Raw genomic sequence first — 16,110 nt, forward strand, 5'->3', positions numbered from 1 at the left:
CCACCCATCCTGCCCAGTGCAGGCCCCGGCCCAGGACCTTTCCTCTGTTCCCAGGGCCTCTGCCCACGGTGCCGGCCCGGCTGCCCCAGGCCTCGTGACTCATGCACCAGCTGGGCTTAAAGCCTGAGCCCCGGGCACTTCAGCCCTCCGCCTCCACTCCCATCCATGGGATGGGTACAGGTCTCTTCCCGCCCGCCTGCACGCCTCGACCTCATCCTGCCTTTGTGCCTCAGTCTCCCCTGCCAGACCCCTCTGGGTGGCCCCCCTTCTTGCCCCCCCCACCGCCACCCTGCTCTGGCTTCCTTCTGTTCCAGGCACCCCGAGTCTCCTCACCGTGGCTCCTCGAACGCAGCCAAGCTACCCCAGGACCTTTGCACAGCCTCTACTTCCTTGCACACCTCTGCCCCGGATACCCACACAGCTCTCTCCCCATCCTTCACCTCTGTGAGGTCACGTGTTTACCAGGAGCCACTCAACAAACACTAGCTTAGCCCAGTCCAGGCCCACAGAGGGTCTCAGAGGAGCAGGTGTCCTGAGGACCCGGGGAGGGGCATGGCTTTCTCTAGAAGGGACACACAGGCTGGCTGAGACACGGCTCCACGGAGCCCTGGGAGCGGCCTGCCAGACGGCTGGGCTTGGCCCAACCCAGGAAGACTTCCCGGAGGAGGTATGCTGTGTCCACGGCGCAAGGCAATGGTAGACAGGGTTCAGAGGCTGGACGCCAAGTAAGTGAGGGGCAGAGGAGCCCGGGCGGCTCCATGGGGGGTGACAGGCAGGCTGAGCCCGTGGCTCCCAGGACATCTCCTAGGAGCTGTCTCTGTATTTCCTAAACAGGCGGGGAACAGAAGATGGCGGGTCCCCTGGCCAAGGCTAGATAAAGGTGATGGGGGGGGGGGACAGAGCCAGATAAATAGTAAACTTGAGGAGAAATAGCTCCCCTGCCCCTGCCCTCCCACATTCCCCCTCCCTCTGAGGTCCAAGCCCGCCCTCCTGCACCACCTGCTCCATCTCCTCCCTGCCTCCCCCTCCCGCCACTCCCCTGCCCCAGGCCTACCAGGTGCTGCTCCTCCAAATCTGCCTGGGTGCCACCCATCCTGCCCCAGGGCCTTTGCACAGGCTGCTGCTGCCCCAGGGCCACCTTTTCCCCAATCCCACACTTCCTTCCAGGCCTTTCCTCAGAAGCCATTCTGGGTCCACTCCGTTCCCCCCAACCCCCCCATCAACAATTTCCCATTTGCTTTTTTTTCTCACCATCTCAACATTGGTCTCTTACACTTATTTTCCTACAATGTGAGCTACTACAAGGCAGGGGGTGTTGGGTTCGCTGTGAGTTCTGCCTGCCTGGCACACAGCAGGCGCTCAATAAATCCTCAGCTAATGGCAACAAACCTCCACGTGGATTTGGGGGCCTGGGATTCTGTATTTAAACCACCAGCCCTGGTGGGAGGAGCCTGCAGGCCTGTCCATCAAGCTGGACAGGTGAGTATGGGCCGTCCCATTGGAGGAGAGGCTTCCTGGGGGAGGAGTCAATGAGCCTTGGGTGGGAAGGGTGTGGGGGGCCTGCGTAGCTGGGGACAGGGACTCAGGAGGAAGCTGGTCAGAGCACACTTGGGAGCTCTGGAGGTTCTGTAGCAGGAGCAGCTACAGTCAGATCTGAGCTCCTCAGATCTCAGCCTGTTGAGTAGCTGGGATTACAGGCGGCTGCCATGGTGCCCGGCTGGCTTTATTGTTAGATGTGGGAGCTGCTTGGCTGGGTTTCCCAGAACCACACCCTGGACAACGTCCCAGGGCAGCCACAGGCCGCCCTGACGTTATGCCCTGCGGGTGCTGCTTTCCCAACACCCCTGCCCAGCCACCGCCCGGAATGCGGTGAAAGGACCAGGCGTTGGGGTGAAGGGGGAGGCCGGCCGCCACCCTTGCTCGGCCTTTGCCCGTCTCCCCCATCCCCAACCTGTGCCACAGCAGCCGGACCGGCGGCTACGGTTGTGAGGAGGTTGGGAGAGAAGGGCTTGGTTTCGTCCCCTGCCGGTCCGGTCCCCAGCTTTCTCCGTGGATTTGGTTCTTACCGGGTGCCATAGCTCACGCCTGTAATGCCGGCTACTCAAGGAGCCCGAGATCAGGAGGGTCGTCAACACAGAAGCACCTTTGTTCTGAGAACACATGGCAGGGCAGGGGCTCCTCTGTCCAGGATGTCCAGCCCCAAAGGGAAAGACCAGAACACTGTGCGATTCTCAGAGTTTCTGACTTTATTTCCATCTAGCTGGGTATTGTTTTTTAGATAGAAAATGTATTTGCGCCAGTCCTGGGGCTTGAACTCAGGGCCTGGGCGCTGTCCCTGAGCTTTAAAAGGACAACCCAAAGCCTCAAGGCTGGTGCTTTATCATTTGAGTCACAGCTCCACTTCTGGCTTTTTGCTGACGTGGAGAAAGTCTTGCAGACTTTCCTGCCCGGGCTGGCTTTGAACCAGGAGCCTCCCACCTCCGTCTCCTGAGTGAGCTGGGATGGATGAGAGGCGGGAGCCCCGGCGCCCGGCTCAGTTCCCTTTGTAGAGACAGGGTCTGGTGATGGGCTGAGGCTTTGCCTGGCCCCCTTCCTGGGGGGGGGGGTCCTTCCCAGCTGGGGTAACAGGCAAGGCCACCAGGCCCAGCAGTGGCCTGTTGGGGGCAGCGGGGATGGCGCTGTGGGGTGCCCGGCGGCCGCCGAGGATCAGCAGCGCCCGGGCAACGTCAGAAGTCCAGCTCGGGCATGAGGGTGTGTGAACTCCGGAGGCTGGGGGGCTCGGGGTCCCCCGGGGTGCCCCCCGCTGCCCGGGATTGCCCGGCCGCCCAGGCCCTCTGATGGGCCGGCCAGTCCATGTGGGCCCAGCGCGGGTCGGGGTCCCCGATGACCTCGTCCACGCAGGTCACCAGGTCCAGCATGGGCTCCGCGCGCTCCACCAGCAGCGGCGCGAAGGGGCCGAGCAGCCAGGGCAGCGGCCCGGCCCACAGCGCCAGCGCCGGCCCCACCGGCACCTCCGCGGGCCGCGGCTGCCCGTGGGGGCCCCGCGCGTCCTCCAGGGCGGCCCGCAGCGCCGCCACGCCCGCCCGCAGCGCCGCCACGCGGGCCTGGGCGCCGGGGGGCAGCGCCTCGGCCAGCGCCTCCACCGCGCGTGCCAGCTCCGCCGCCAGCCTCTCCAGCTCCACCTGCCGACAGACAGACGCACGGACCGCCGCGGGTTGGGGACCTGCCTTGCCTCGGTTTCCCCTCTGGGCATCCTCGGCTGGGATCACCTGGGTACCTCAGTTTCCCCCCTGAACACCTTCTAAATGGGATTGGGCTACCTGCCTCAGTTTCCCCCCCAGACACTGTGTGTGTGTGTGTGCACACGTGCAAGTGCCAGTTCTGGGATTTGAACTCAGGGCCTGGGCGCTGTCCCTGTGCTCTTCAGCACAAAGCAAGCGCTCTACCACTTGAGCCACAGCGCCGATTCCGGTTTTCCGGTGGTTCATGGGAGATCAGAGTCTCAGGGACTTTCCTGCCCGGGCTGGCTTCGAACCGCGATCCTCAGATCTCAGCCTCCTGAGTAGCTGGGGTGACAGGCGTGAGCCGCTAGCATCTGATCATCAGCACTTGGTTTGAGTCGCGGTCGGCCTGGTCCCGCAGCCCCAGGCTGGCGGGGAGCCCCTCCCCTGCTGGGCCGCGCCCCCCCCAGCCCCTCACCTGGCCGCAGCGGCCGTTCTGCAGGGGGCTCGGGCTGCGGTCCCCCCGGGGCTCCTGGGCCTTGGCGGGCAGGGCTGCCCTGTCCTGCACTCTGTGGATCTGAGGGACAGGGACAGGGGCGTCAGCGTCGGACGAGACAGGCGCCGTCTGCCCCTCCATTAATAAGCTAAAGCGCAGGGCCCTGTGGGCTGCGGGGTGGATGGCCGGGCAGAGCGGGGAGGGAGGGAGGGAGGGAGGGAGGGAGGGAGGGGTGGGGCTTGGCGCTCACAGGCGCCCTCTAGTGGCAGAGGCGAGGAGGACGGGGCGGGGAGCGGGGAAGGTGACTCAAGGGTCAGCACTGGGCTCATCTGAAATGGGGGTGGAGATGTGAGCGAGCGCGAGCAGGTCCTGGAACCTGCGGTCCTCCCGCCTGGGCCTCCTGTGGGCTGGGATTACAGGCAGGCACCACCAGGCCCGCGTCCTCTCCTCCACTGGGAGCTCGGGCAGCCGGGCCCTGCCCCCCCCCCCCGTGGATTGGGCGGGTGCTCGGCCCCCACTTGGTCCAGGTCACAGGCCTCTCACCAGCTCCAGCATCTCCTGCAGCTGGACCAGCATTTCCTGTGCGCAGTGTTTGCTCTGCCTCAGTTTCCCTATAGAGTGCTCGTAGGCCAGATGGCGGATCCTGGATGACAGGGAGGCCAGGCGGACAAGGTAGCCCTGCTGGCGTCTCTGCTCCTCCGTGGAGGCCGCTTCCGCCTCCGCCCCGGCCGCTGCCGGGCCCTGGGCCTCGGCCTCCAGAGCCTCTGGGGAGGAGCACAGCAGGGGTCAGCATGGCCACCCCTCCCCCTCTGTGCTCACCCTCAACACCAGCTACGACTGGGAGCTGCAGCCTGCAGATGAGGGAAACCGAGGCACCGAGCTCAAATCCCACACGGTGCCTTGAGGAGACCCAGGGTTTGGACCCATAGCTATGCTGTGCCATTTAGACAGCCTCGTGTGTGTGTGGGGGGAGAGGGCGGGGGGCAGAGGGGTGTGGAAGTGGCTCCCTGTGGTGCTGTGTGGCCTTCTGCCTGTGGTGAACCTCTCTGGTCCGGCCCCACCCCCACCCCTCACCCATGGCTGCATGGGAAGGTATCGGGGCCCGTCCTCACCACTGGTCGGGGGCAGCAAGTGGTCCACCAGCTCCTCAGACTTGCCCAGCACCACGTCCAGGGCGTGGCTCACCGAGCGCCGCAGCTCCACGCTCCACCGCCGGCCCCGCTGGGCCAGGCCGGTCACCCCGCTGACCCCACTGACCACCGTGTCCCTGGCCGAGGTCAGCACCTGGCGGGAAGTAGAGCCACTGCGGGCGCTGCAGGCCGGCAGCCCTGCCAACCTCAGCTACCGGGGCCGGGCCCTAAAGCCCCTTCCCGCCTCTGTGCCTCAGTTTCCCCTCTATCAAATGATGGGGAGATAGAACCCTCCCCTGTGGGGGGGGGAGTGTGGCTACGTGTGGAGGCGTCTCTGGCTGTTGATGTTTCTCTTTTCCTCTGAGCAGGGGCTTGGCCCCCTCCCCTGCCTAGACTTGGGGGGGTGACCCCTCTGCGGGGGCCCCACCAGCTGGTCATCCCGGTACCGTGTCCGAAGGTTGCTGGAGGAAGGGCAGCTTCTCCTCCAGCTTGTCCAGGCCTCTGCAGGCCAGGTGGTTCACTGTGGCTACTGGGGAGAGAAGGGAAGTTGGGGGTACATGGGGTGATCGGAGGGAGGGAGGGAGTGGGGGGCTAGAGAGGCAACACAGAGAGAGACAGGGCCCCAGCCCGGGCCATGGACAGCAGACCCCAGAGGTGGGCCAGTCTTTGGAGGACCCCCGCCCCCATTCTCCAGCAGCTACAGAGCGGCTGGACACACAGCAGGGAGCCCGGGGGCGCAGGGAGCCCGGGGCCTCCCCTCCATACGCCGTTCCCTGGTGATCCTGACCCCACAGAGCCTGCCCTGTCCCCTGCCTCTGCCCTGCTGCCCAGCTCAGCCTCCATGGTGACCCCCCGAGCCCCACCCAGATCCAATGACCTCAGGGAAGCTCAAGGTCCCAGGAGCCACTGGGAAGGGGCTGGAGGGGTCTCAGGTTGGAATTCTCGAGTGATTTGATTCCTCAGTCAGACAGGAGCCCAAAGTCTTCTTCCCACTCACCCAGCAGGCTAGACCCCTGAGCGACTAGACAGGGCTAAGCTGTGTGGTTCAGGACCAGCATAAGGATGGGGGGGGGGACACAAAGGGACCCAAGGGATGTTGGACCAAAGGAGGGAGGCAGGCTGGGAAGGTGGCTCAGTGGTAGCGTGCTTGCCTAGCATGCAGAAGCCCTGGGTTCCATTCCTCAGCACCACATACACAGAAATGGCTGGAAGTGGCTCAAGTGGTAGAGTGCTAGCCTTGAGCCAAAGAAGCTCAGGGACAGTGCCCAGGCCCTGAGTTCAAGCCCCAGGACTGGAAAAAAGAAAAGGTGGGTGGGGGGAGGCTGAGGGGAGAGGACCAGAGAAGAGAGGCCACAATTCAGCAGGTGATGGCGTAAGGCCAGCTGAGCAGATTTAAAGAGGTGCATGACAAGGAAAGAGATGGAGGTGTCGAGGGTGGGGTGGGGTGGGGTGTCTACAGGAGGGCACACAGGAAGTACATTTTTTGGGGGGGTCTGGTCATGGGGCCTGAACTCTGGGCCTGGGCGCTGTCCCTCAGCTCTTCAGCTCAAGGCTAGCGCTCTACCACTTGAGCCACAGCGCCACTTCCTGCTTTTTCCTTTTTGCTTATGTGGTGCTGAGTGAGGAATTGAACCCAGGGTCTCAGGCATGCAAGGCAAGCGCTCTACCACTGAGCCACCTTCCCAGCCCCAGGAAGTACATTAAAGAGAGTTGTATCCTGTAATCCCAGCTACTCCGGAGGCAAAGATCAAGAGGATCAAGGAGCAAGGCCAGCCCAGACAAAAAGCTCCCCATCTCCACCAACAAGCGGGGTGTATGGTAGGCTATAGTTATCATCCCAGCTGTTATGAGGAGATGTAGGTGGGAGAAACTCTGTTCTTTCCCAGGCCAAGCCCTGGGCAAAACAAAAACAGGAGACTTTGTCCCCAAAATAATGAAGGCAAAAAGGGCTGGGGCACGTGGCTCAGGAGGATGGGCTGAGGTCATTCTGGGCAGCAAGGGGGGCGGGTGGTGACCCAGGAACACAAGCTGGGGACTCACGCTGGGGCTGCAGGTGGTCAAGCAGCGGCTGGGCATGGTCTAGTGCTCTGGTGGTGAGACCGCACACGCAGTGCTCAGCCAGGCGGCAGGCAGAGCCCAGCACCCGGTGCCGGTCCTTGGTGGAGCAGTAGGCATCAGAGACGGCCCTGACCAGGGGCAGGGCTGCCACACGCTGTACCACGTTCTGTGGGAGGGAGTGGGTATCAGAGAGGCACCCGGGGGAGGCAGGGGGTGGCTTGGAGGCCCCCAAGCCTGCTGGTCCTCTCTCCCAGCCAGATGTGTGGGGAGGAATGGAGGAGTTAGGGAGATGCACACAGAAGGATTGGGGGGGGCCATACTGGCTGTCAGTCCTGTGCACAAGGTTAAAAGTTTTTGACATGAAAGCTGGATGCCGGTGGCTCATGCCTAGCTACTCAGGAGGCTGAGATCTGAGGATCATGGTTCGAAGCCAGCCTGGGTAGCAAAGGCCGTGTTGAGACCCTCAGCTCCAATTAAACAAAACAAAAATTGGAAGTGGAGCTGTGGCTCAAACTGGTAGAGCGCTGTCCTTGAGCAAGAGCTCAGGGACAACATCCAGGCCCTTGAGTTCAAACCCCACAACCAACAGAAAAAAAAAAAAAAGGGTCTAGGAAGACGGCTCAGTGGTAGAGCGCTTGCCTTGCATGCATGAGGCCCTGGGTTCAATTCCTCAGCACCACATAAGCAAAAAGAAAAAAAGCCAGAAGCGGCGCTGTGGCTCCAGTGGTAGAGCACTAGCCTTGAACTGAAGAGCTGAGGGACAGCGCCCAGGCCCAGAGTTCAGGCCCCACAACTGGACCCCCCCCAAAAAATAAGTTCAGATATAAAATCAGGCACCTGTAGCTCACACCTGTAATGCTAGTCAGGAGGCTGAGATCTGAGAATCAGGGTTCAAAGCCAGCCTGGGCAGGAAAGTCTCTGAGACTCTTATCTCCAATGAACCACCAAAAAACAAAAACAAAAACAAAAACAAAACAAAGCAAACAAACAAACAAAAAAGCCCAAAGTGGCTCTGTGGCTCAGCACTGGCCTTGAATGAGAAAGCTCAGAGACAGCACTCAGACTCTGAGTTCAAGCCCCAGACAGACAGACACACACACACACACACACACACACACACACACACCACACTCTGTGGCGTGATTGCTTGGGGATGGGACATCAGAATCGATTGATCTAGAATGCAGCTTCTAGACACCGTGGCCGGGGGTGGACTCTGCTTGGGCTGTCCGTCCCAGCCCTGGGACATGGCAGAATCACAGGTGGACACGGGGCCGGCCTGGCTGGAAGCTGTGCCATGGGGAGGTCACTCACCTGCTGCTCCTGCTCGGAGCTGGGTCTGGGGTCCTGCGTGGCCGCCGCGTGGTCAGACATGGTAGACACGCAGGGTGAGCCTGCGGGGAGGAGACCCTAGCGAGCCGCCCTTCCACCGCCTCTGAGACCCCCAAGGGGGGGACTTCAGCACCTGGGGGGGACTTCAGCGCCTGGGGGGGGGCTTCAGCGCCTGGGGGGGACTTCAGCGCCTGGGGGGGACTTCAGCGTCTGGGGGGGGCTTCAGCGCCTGGGGGGACTTCAGCGCCTGGGGGGGGACCTCAGCGTCTGGGGGGGACTTCAGCGCCTGGGGGGGGACTTCAGCATCTGGGGGGGCTTCAGCGCCTGGGGGGGGGCTTCAGCGCCTGGGGGGGACTTCAGCGCCTGGGGGGGGCTTCAGCGCCTGGGGGGGACTTCAGCGTCTGGGGGGGACCTCAGCGCCTGGGGGGGACTTCAGTGCCAGGAGGGGGACTTCAGCGCCTGGGGGGGGCTTCAGCGTCTGGGGGGGGCTTCAGCGCCTGGGGGGGGGACTTCAGCGCCTGGGGGGGGCTTCAGCGTCTGGGGGGGGCTTCAGCGCCTGGGGGGGACTTCAGTGCCAGGAGGGGGACTTCAGCGCCTGGGGGGGCTTCAGCGCCTGGGGGGGACTTCAGCGCCTGGGGGGGCTTCAGCGCCTGGGGGGCTCTCTGACCCGGTTGAGGGGTGACCCCTGTCTCCCCTTGCCCTGCTGTGTGAGTCTGGGGACACGCCTTCGCCCCTCTGCGCTGTGTCCCCTGGTGGCTGGGGACGGGCGTCCACGCGTGGGAAGCTGCAGACCCCACTTGGATAGGCAGGGAAACTGAGGCACGCGGCCAGCCCAACCGCTGGGCCCAAGGTCACCCGGCCCGGCGGGGCGGGGGGACGGGGCCGCCGCCCTCGGAGCCCTGGGCTCGGCCCCGCCGCGTCCGGAACCCCGGCCAACTGGGACAAGGGTCCCGGCCACCTGCTCGGGCCCAGCGCGCCCCGCGCGGGACCCGCGCCCAGCCAACCCGCTGCGGGGCCCGGCGCCCCCCGCCCCGCACTCACCGGCGGCCCCCGCGCGCCTGCGCCCCGCGGACCCCACACCCGGCCGCCGCGTCTCCGCCCCCCGCGCTGGCGGGCAGACCCGCCTTATAAAGCATCGGGTGGGGGAGAGGGCGGGAACCTTTTCGAGGACTGACCAATGAGAGGAAGGCTCCGGAGGGGGTGTGTTCCCGGGGGCGGAGCTTTAGGGTCCTGCCCGGCTGGGTCCTGGCTCCGCGGTTTCCATAGCAACTCCGAGACGCTCGATGCCCCAGGACTGAGCTCCTTGATGTGAATGACTCCCCAGGCAGCCCCCCCCCCCCCCGCCACCCCCCAACGCCTGGCCGAACGACCCTGGGCAAGTCACTTTCCACACACACACACACACACCTTTTTTTTTTCTTTTGTGCCTGTCCTGGGGCTTGAACTCAGGGCCTGGCACTGACCCTGAGCTTCTTTGGCTCAAGGCTTGCGCTCTACCACTTGCACCACAGTGCCATTTCTGGCTTTTTCTGTGTATGTGGTACTGAGGAATCGAACCCAGGGCTTCATGCATGCTAGGCAAGCACTCTACCACTGAGCCACCTTCCCAGCCCTGTATTTATTGTTTGTTTTTTTTTTTGTCAGTTGTGGGGCTTGAACTCTGGGCCTGGGCGCCGTCCCTCAGCTCTTCAGCTCAGGGCAGGCGGGGGCTCTACCACTTTAAGCTACAGCTCCATTTCCAATTTTCTGGTGATTCCTTGGAGATAAGAGTCTCATGGACTTTCCTGCCAGGGCTGGCTTTGAACTGTGATCCTCTGATCTCAGCCTCCTGAGTAGCTGGGATGACAGGCCTGAGCCACCAATGCCTGGCTTCTTTCATCCTGTAAATCTGCTATTGAAAGCCAGGAGCCAGCTCAGCCCTTTCTCTCATTTTTACAAATGAGCCAAATAGAGTTCAAATGCTTAAACCAGACAGATTCAGGAGATTCCCGCCTTTAATCCTAGCTACCCAGAAGGCTGAGATCTGCAGGAACTGGGTTCAAGGCCATCCCAAGCAGAAAATTTCTAGGGGTCCCCCCCAACTCCAAAATAACCAGCGAAAAGCTGGACTTGAGGTGAACAAGCCATGAACAAGGAAGCCCAATGAGCACCAGGCTTTGAGTTCAAATCCCAGTACCCCTATCCCTCCACAAAACCTGAAATCAGTTGTCCTGGCTTTGTAACTATCCAATACGAATCCAGCCTGATCGTCTCCAGACCACAGGCTTTCGACCTGGATATAACAGGATCCTTTTTCTTAGGGGGCTGAACCTAGGCAACCCCAAACAGCTCAGAGTTCCCCGAAACCTCACTCCAGCCTCCCATGCCCAACTCTGCATGGACAAGGGTTCCCAGATCTGAGCTGTGAGGACTCAACCCCCCCAGTTCCACCCAGGCCTTCAGCTCCCTCCAGCCCCTGGGGTGTACCCTGAGCAGGCACCCTGGGCCAGAGCAGCCCAATGTGACACAGCGAAGACCTGCCTGTGCGATCTGGGACACAAGGGCTGGCAGGAGTCCACAGGGAAAATGACACCCGGCAATGAGCAGGGTTTTATTTCCAGCTCAGCCCCGGGATCGTGGGGGGAGAGGGAGGGAGGAAGGAGGGAGGGAGGGAAGGAGCCAATGACAACCCACCCTAAGGACAAGCCATCTACTTGGGAACATTGAAGGCTTTTGGGTCTCAATTCCTCATCCCTCTTCTGATGCCTGCCTTTCTTCTTTCCGTGTGTGTGTGTGTGTGTGTGTGTGTGTGTGTGTGTGTGTGTGTGTGTGTGTGTGTGTGTGTGTGTGTGCTGGTCCCAGGGCTTGAACTAACTCAGGCTGGTACTGTACCCCTTGAGCCACAGCTCCACTTCCAGCTTTTTGCTGGTTCTTTGGTGATAAGCTTTGAACCTTGGTCCTCCATTTTCGGCCTCCTGAGGAGCTACGATGATAGGTATGAGCTGCTGGCACTGGACCATGCCTACTTTCCAGATGAAGCCACATCTGGACACAGACCAGTTAGATTTTGTTCCATAGTTATTTATTAACCATCTGGGGCAGAATCTGGTGAGAGGAATCAGGGTTCCAGGCTTAGCCCTCCCGGAGTCCCCAGGACATGAAGGTAGATTAAAAAACAAACATGCCAGGCGCTGGTGGCTCACGCCTGTCATCCTAGCTACTCAGGAGGCTGAGATCTGAGGTTCACAGTTCAAAGCCAGCCCGGGCAACAAAGTTTGTGAGACTCCATCTCTTAAAAAAAACACCAGAAAACCAGAAGTGGCGCTGTGGCTCAAGTGGTAGAGCGCTCGCCTTGAGCTGAAGAGCCAAGGGACAGCACCCAGGCCCAGAGTTCAAGCCCCAGGACTGACAGAAAACAAACAAACAAAAACACCTCCCTGGGGTGGCCAGGACTCAGCCAGCGGGAGGGACGAAGGATCTGGGGGGGCAACCAGGGGACAAAAGATGGAAAATGGCAGGCAGGAAAAGAAGCCCTAGCCAGAGGATCAACACACAGGGGACTGGGCAGCCGGGGGCAGGTTTGGGGAGTTTGGCTGACAGGGGATCCCAGGAGCAGTGGGAGACTGGAATGAGGCCCTTGAAGGAAGCGAAGTGGGGGTTTGAGGTGCTACATGGGGTTCTCCCACGCCTACCCCAGCTCCAGGCCTCCCTGGGAGCTGGCCACCTCCAGGAGCGGCTTTCCCTTCAAGGCCTGCGGCTGGGCACACCGTGTGTCCTCTCTGGAGAACATCTTGTGTTGATTGTCCAGCAGCCAAAGGTAGAAGTCCTGCAGGTTGGGGCCGCAGAGCCAGGGGTTGTGGGAGAAGTCGAAGCCGTCTTCCATGTCCCGGGCTGCCGGCCTCCCTAGGGGCGCGCAGAGCCCTCTGGGAAGGCTGCTCAGCGAGTTATTGGACAGATCTAACATGTCCAGCCCTTGCAGGCCTCGGAAGAGGCCCGCCTCCAGGGAGGCCAGCCGGTTTTCCTGGAGGAAAAGGGACCGCAGGCGGGGCTGGGGCCACAGCAGGTCCTCCGCCAGGGCGCGCAACCGGTTCCTCTCCAGGTGCAGGCGCTCCAAAGCCAGCGGCCCCCGCAGGAGGCCGGGCGGCAAGGTCTCCAGCTGGTTGTCCCCAAGGTCAAGCGTGCGCAGGGCGGACAGATTGGCCAGCAGCCCGGGCGGCAGAGCCCGGAGGCCGTTCCCGGACAGATCCAGGAAGCTGAGTGCCTTCAGGCCCTGCAGCCAGGAGGCCCGTAGGCCCCGCAACTGATTCTCCTTCAACACCAGGGTGTGGAGGGCAGAGGCCTGGTGGAAGAGCCCCCCGGGGAGGCTGCGCAGGGCGTTGCGGGTGAGATCCAGGACCCGCAGCCCAAGCACGGGCTGCAGGAGGTCCGCCTCCAACGCCTCCAGTTGGTTGCTAGAGAGATGCAACTCCTGCAGGCCTCGAACCCCCTGCAGGGCGGCGGCCGGCAGCAAGGTGAGGTTGGAGAACTCCACAGCCAGGTGGAAGGTGTCAGCGGGGAGATGGCTGGGGAATCTGGCCGGGGAGAAGCAGGAGATGGCGCTGCCATTGGCAGATGACACGATGAGGCACTCTTTGGGGCTGTGGAGGGTGCCCTGTGCCCAGGCCACAGACAGTGCAAGGAGAAACAGGATTCGGGAGGGATGCCAGCCCTCAGGGCTGCAGGCAAGAGAGATGCTTAATGAGCTTATTCAGTAGGGGCACACACACACACACACACACACACACATGCAAGCCCTACTCCCTTCACCTCCTACTTTTTCTTTCTTTTTTGTTTGGTGTCAGTCTCGGGGCTTGAACCCAGAGCCTAGGCGCTGTCCCTGAGCTTTTTTGCTCAAGGCTGCTTGCTCTACCAGTTGAGCCACAGCTGCTCCGGTTCTGGGTGGTTAATTGAAGATAGAAGTCTCCTTGGGGCAGGGGGGAAGGGGAAGGCTGGCAAGGTGGCTCAGTGGCAGAGTGCTTGCCTAGCAGGCACGAAGCCCTGGGTTTGATTCCTCGGTTCCACGTACACAGAGAACCTGGAAGTGGTGCTGTGGCTCACACCTGTAATCCTAGCTACTCAGTAGGCTGAGATCTGAGGATTGAGATTCCAAGCCAGCCCAGGCAGGAAACTCTGTGAGGCATTTTTTTTTTTTTTTTGTCGGTCGTGGGGCCTGAACTCTGGGCCTGGGCGCTGTCCCTCAGCTCTTCAGCTCAAGGCTAGCACTCTACCACTTGAGCCACAGCACCACTTCCAGCTTTTTCTGCTTAGGTGATGCTGAGGAATCGAACCCAGGGCCTCATGCATGACAGGCAAGCACTTTACCACTGAGCCACCTTCCCAGCCCTCTCCGTGAGACTCTTATCTCCAATAAACTACTCCAAAAAACCAGAAGTGATGCTGTGGCTCTAGTGGTAGAGCGCTAGCCATAAGCAGAAAAGCTCAGGGACAGCGCCCAGGCCCTGAGTTTAATCCCCAGTACAGCTGAGAGAGGGAGGAAGGAAGGAAGGAAAAAAGGAACGCAAGGAGGGAGGGAGGGAGGGAAGGAGAGGGGGAAGGGAGCTCTGGCTTTGGGCGGCAGCAGGCAGGGCAGGTTTGGGGGAAGGGGAGAGGGGTGGAATCTGGGTTTTCCCATGTCTCCCATGAAACCCCAGGTCACTAGGACCACGGAGTCCCTGGGAGGAATCCTCTCCCACGCTCCTCTTGGGTGTGAAGGTGTGCGCGTGCATGCGTGGCCGTGGCCGGCACTGGCCGGGGCTGCCCAGCCTTGCCTGCTGGCCTCTATCTGTCCCTGATCTTTCTGGAGGGAGGGCATGGAATGTCCCTGTGGCTCTGTGAGGCCCGCCCTTCCCTCCGATGGACAGGGTGTCGGGGGAGGGGGGCTGGGAACCTACCTCTGCTCTGGGCTGTAGGACAACATGCTGCGTCTTCTCCGGCCTCCCCGAGCTGCTGGGGCTGGGGGGGCCTGGGACTGGCAGCCTTATACCTGCCCGGACTGGGGGGAGGGAGGGTCAACGAGGAAGTCCCCACCCCATTGCTGAGCGACAGCCGGGGTTGCAACACTGTTTCCTGGCAAAGCTTTCTGCCCTCTCCTTCTTGGGTCTCTAAGCCCAGTTTGTTATCTTTTATTATTTTTGTGTTTTTTTTTTTTTTGGGGGGGGGGGCACCTGAATGTCTCCTGGGCTGAGTCTTCACTTTCCCTATCCCAGAAGTCAAAGGTCAAAGGAGCAGGGCAGGAGGGGAGGGGGGCAGAAGTGTAACTTACTGGAACAATCCGGAAGCTCATTAAAAAAAGTTTTGTGTTTGTAATCCTCTCAGTGTTTTAGTGCAGGAATAGGTGACGGACTGGGCTTTCAGTACAATGATGGGCTTTATTTGAATAACATTTTAAAAAAAGAAAGAAAAAAGGTCTGGGGCACTGGTGGCTCCCGCCTGTCATCCTAGCTACTCAGGAGGCTGAGATCCGAAGACTGTGGTTCAAAGCCAGCTCCGGCAGGGGTGTCCCTGAGACTCTTATCTCCGATAAAACCACTAGAAAACCAGAAGTGGCGCTGTGGCTGAAGGGCACACGGGCAGCGCCCAGGCCCTGAGTTCAAGATCCACAACTGACAAAAACCAAATATAGCTATTTTCGGGAGAAGAGCAGTGCTGAGGTTTGAACTCGGGATCTCATGCTTGCTAGATAGGTGCTCTATCACTTGAACCACATTCCCAGTCCCCCCCTCCTTTTTTTTTTTTTGCTTTAGTAGTTTTCTGGTAGTACCTCCTGTTTTGCCTAGAACAACATTGGACAGAAATCTTCTAGCTCTCCACCTCCTGATTATCTCAGATTATAGGTAGGAACAACAATGCTGAACTAGAAATATATATATATATTTTTGCCAGTCCTGGGGTTTGAACTCAGGGCCTGGGCACTGTCCCTGACCTTCTTTTGCTCAAGCCTAGCACTCTACTACTTGAGCCACAGCACCACTTAAGGCTTTTTCTTTGTATATGGTACTAAGGAATCGAACCTAGGGCTTAATGCATGCTAGGCAAACACTCTACCACTAACCTCATTCCCAGCCCCTAGAAACAGCATTTTTAAAAACATTTCTAAACTGGGCATCAGTGGTTCACACCTATCATCCTAGTTTACTGAGGAGACTTAGATTTAGAGAGTCTCAGTTCAAAACCAACCCAAGCAGAAACATCCATGAGATTTTAGCTATCATTATTAAAAAACAAAAACAAAAACAAAAAACAGGTGAAGATGTTGCTCAAGTGGTAGAGCACCAGCCTTGACAACCAAGTGAACAGGACTAAATTCGAGCTCTGTCCTGTCAAAAGAAAAAAGAAAAGGGGCTGGGAAGGTGGCTCAGTGATAGAGCGCTTGCCGTGCATGCATGAGGCCCTGGGTTCAATTCTTCAGCACCACATAAGCAAAAAGAAAAAAGCCGGAAGTGGCACTGTGGCTCAAGTGGTAGAGCGCTCGCCTTGAGTTGAAGAGCTGAGGGACAGCACCCAGGCCCAGAGTTCAGGCCCCATGACCGGACCCAAAAAAAAAAGAAAGAAAGAAAAAAAAAAAAGAAAAAACCCAGCAGGGTGCCAGTGGTTTACACTTGTAATCCTAGCTACTCAAGAGGCTGAGATCTGAGGCTCACAGTTCAAAGCCAACCCAGGCAGGAAAGGCCATGAAACTCTTATCTCCAATGCACCACCAGAAAACTGGAAGTGGAGCTGTGGCTCAAGTAGTAGAGCGCTAGCCTTGAGCTGAAGAGCTCAGGGACAGCACCCAGGCCCAGATTTCAAGCCCCATGACTGACAAAAACAAGCAAACAAACAAAAAACACAAGTGCTTTCTAAATATTTAGGAACA

At 60.0% G+C, this 16,110-nt stretch overlaps 2 protein-coding genes across 2 annotated transcripts; both read right to left on the reverse strand.

Annotated features, from left to right (window-relative positions):
* Nucleotides 1-2,226: 2,226 nt before the first annotated feature.
* Nucleotides 2,227-8,364, reverse strand: LOC138813473 (perilipin-5-like). The gene is made up of 7 exons (XM_070001910.1): nucleotides 8,220-8,364; nucleotides 6,888-7,071; nucleotides 5,294-5,376; nucleotides 4,830-5,001; nucleotides 4,261-4,481; nucleotides 3,700-3,798; nucleotides 2,227-3,182 (listed from the first exon to the last, which is right to left on the reverse strand). The coding sequence occupies exons 1-7, from the start codon at nucleotides 8,277-8,279 to the stop codon at nucleotides 2,727-2,729; spliced, it is 1,275 nt and encodes a 424-aa protein (XP_069858011.1). The 5' UTR covers nucleotides 8,280-8,364; the 3' UTR covers nucleotides 2,227-2,726.
* Nucleotides 8,365-11,281: 2,917 nt separating this feature from the next.
* Nucleotides 11,282-14,251, reverse strand: LOC138813941 (leucine-rich alpha-2-glycoprotein-like). The gene is made up of 2 exons (XM_070002545.1): nucleotides 14,147-14,251; nucleotides 11,282-12,931 (listed from the first exon to the last, which is right to left on the reverse strand). Exons 1-2 carry the CDS (start codon nucleotides 14,170-14,172, stop codon nucleotides 11,905-11,907), a joined length of 1,053 nt encoding a protein of 350 aa, XP_069858646.1. The 5' UTR covers nucleotides 14,173-14,251; the 3' UTR covers nucleotides 11,282-11,904.
* Between the last annotated feature and the right edge of the window lie 1,859 nt (nucleotides 14,252-16,110).

The sequence above is a fragment of the Dipodomys merriami genome, unplaced genomic scaffold (assembly GCF_024711535.1).
Source record: "Dipodomys merriami isolate MVZ:Mamm:240054 unplaced genomic scaffold, mDipMer1.0.p SCAF_6, whole genome shotgun sequence".
NCBI classification, from domain to species: domain Eukaryota; kingdom Metazoa; phylum Chordata; class Mammalia; order Rodentia; family Heteromyidae; genus Dipodomys; species Dipodomys merriami.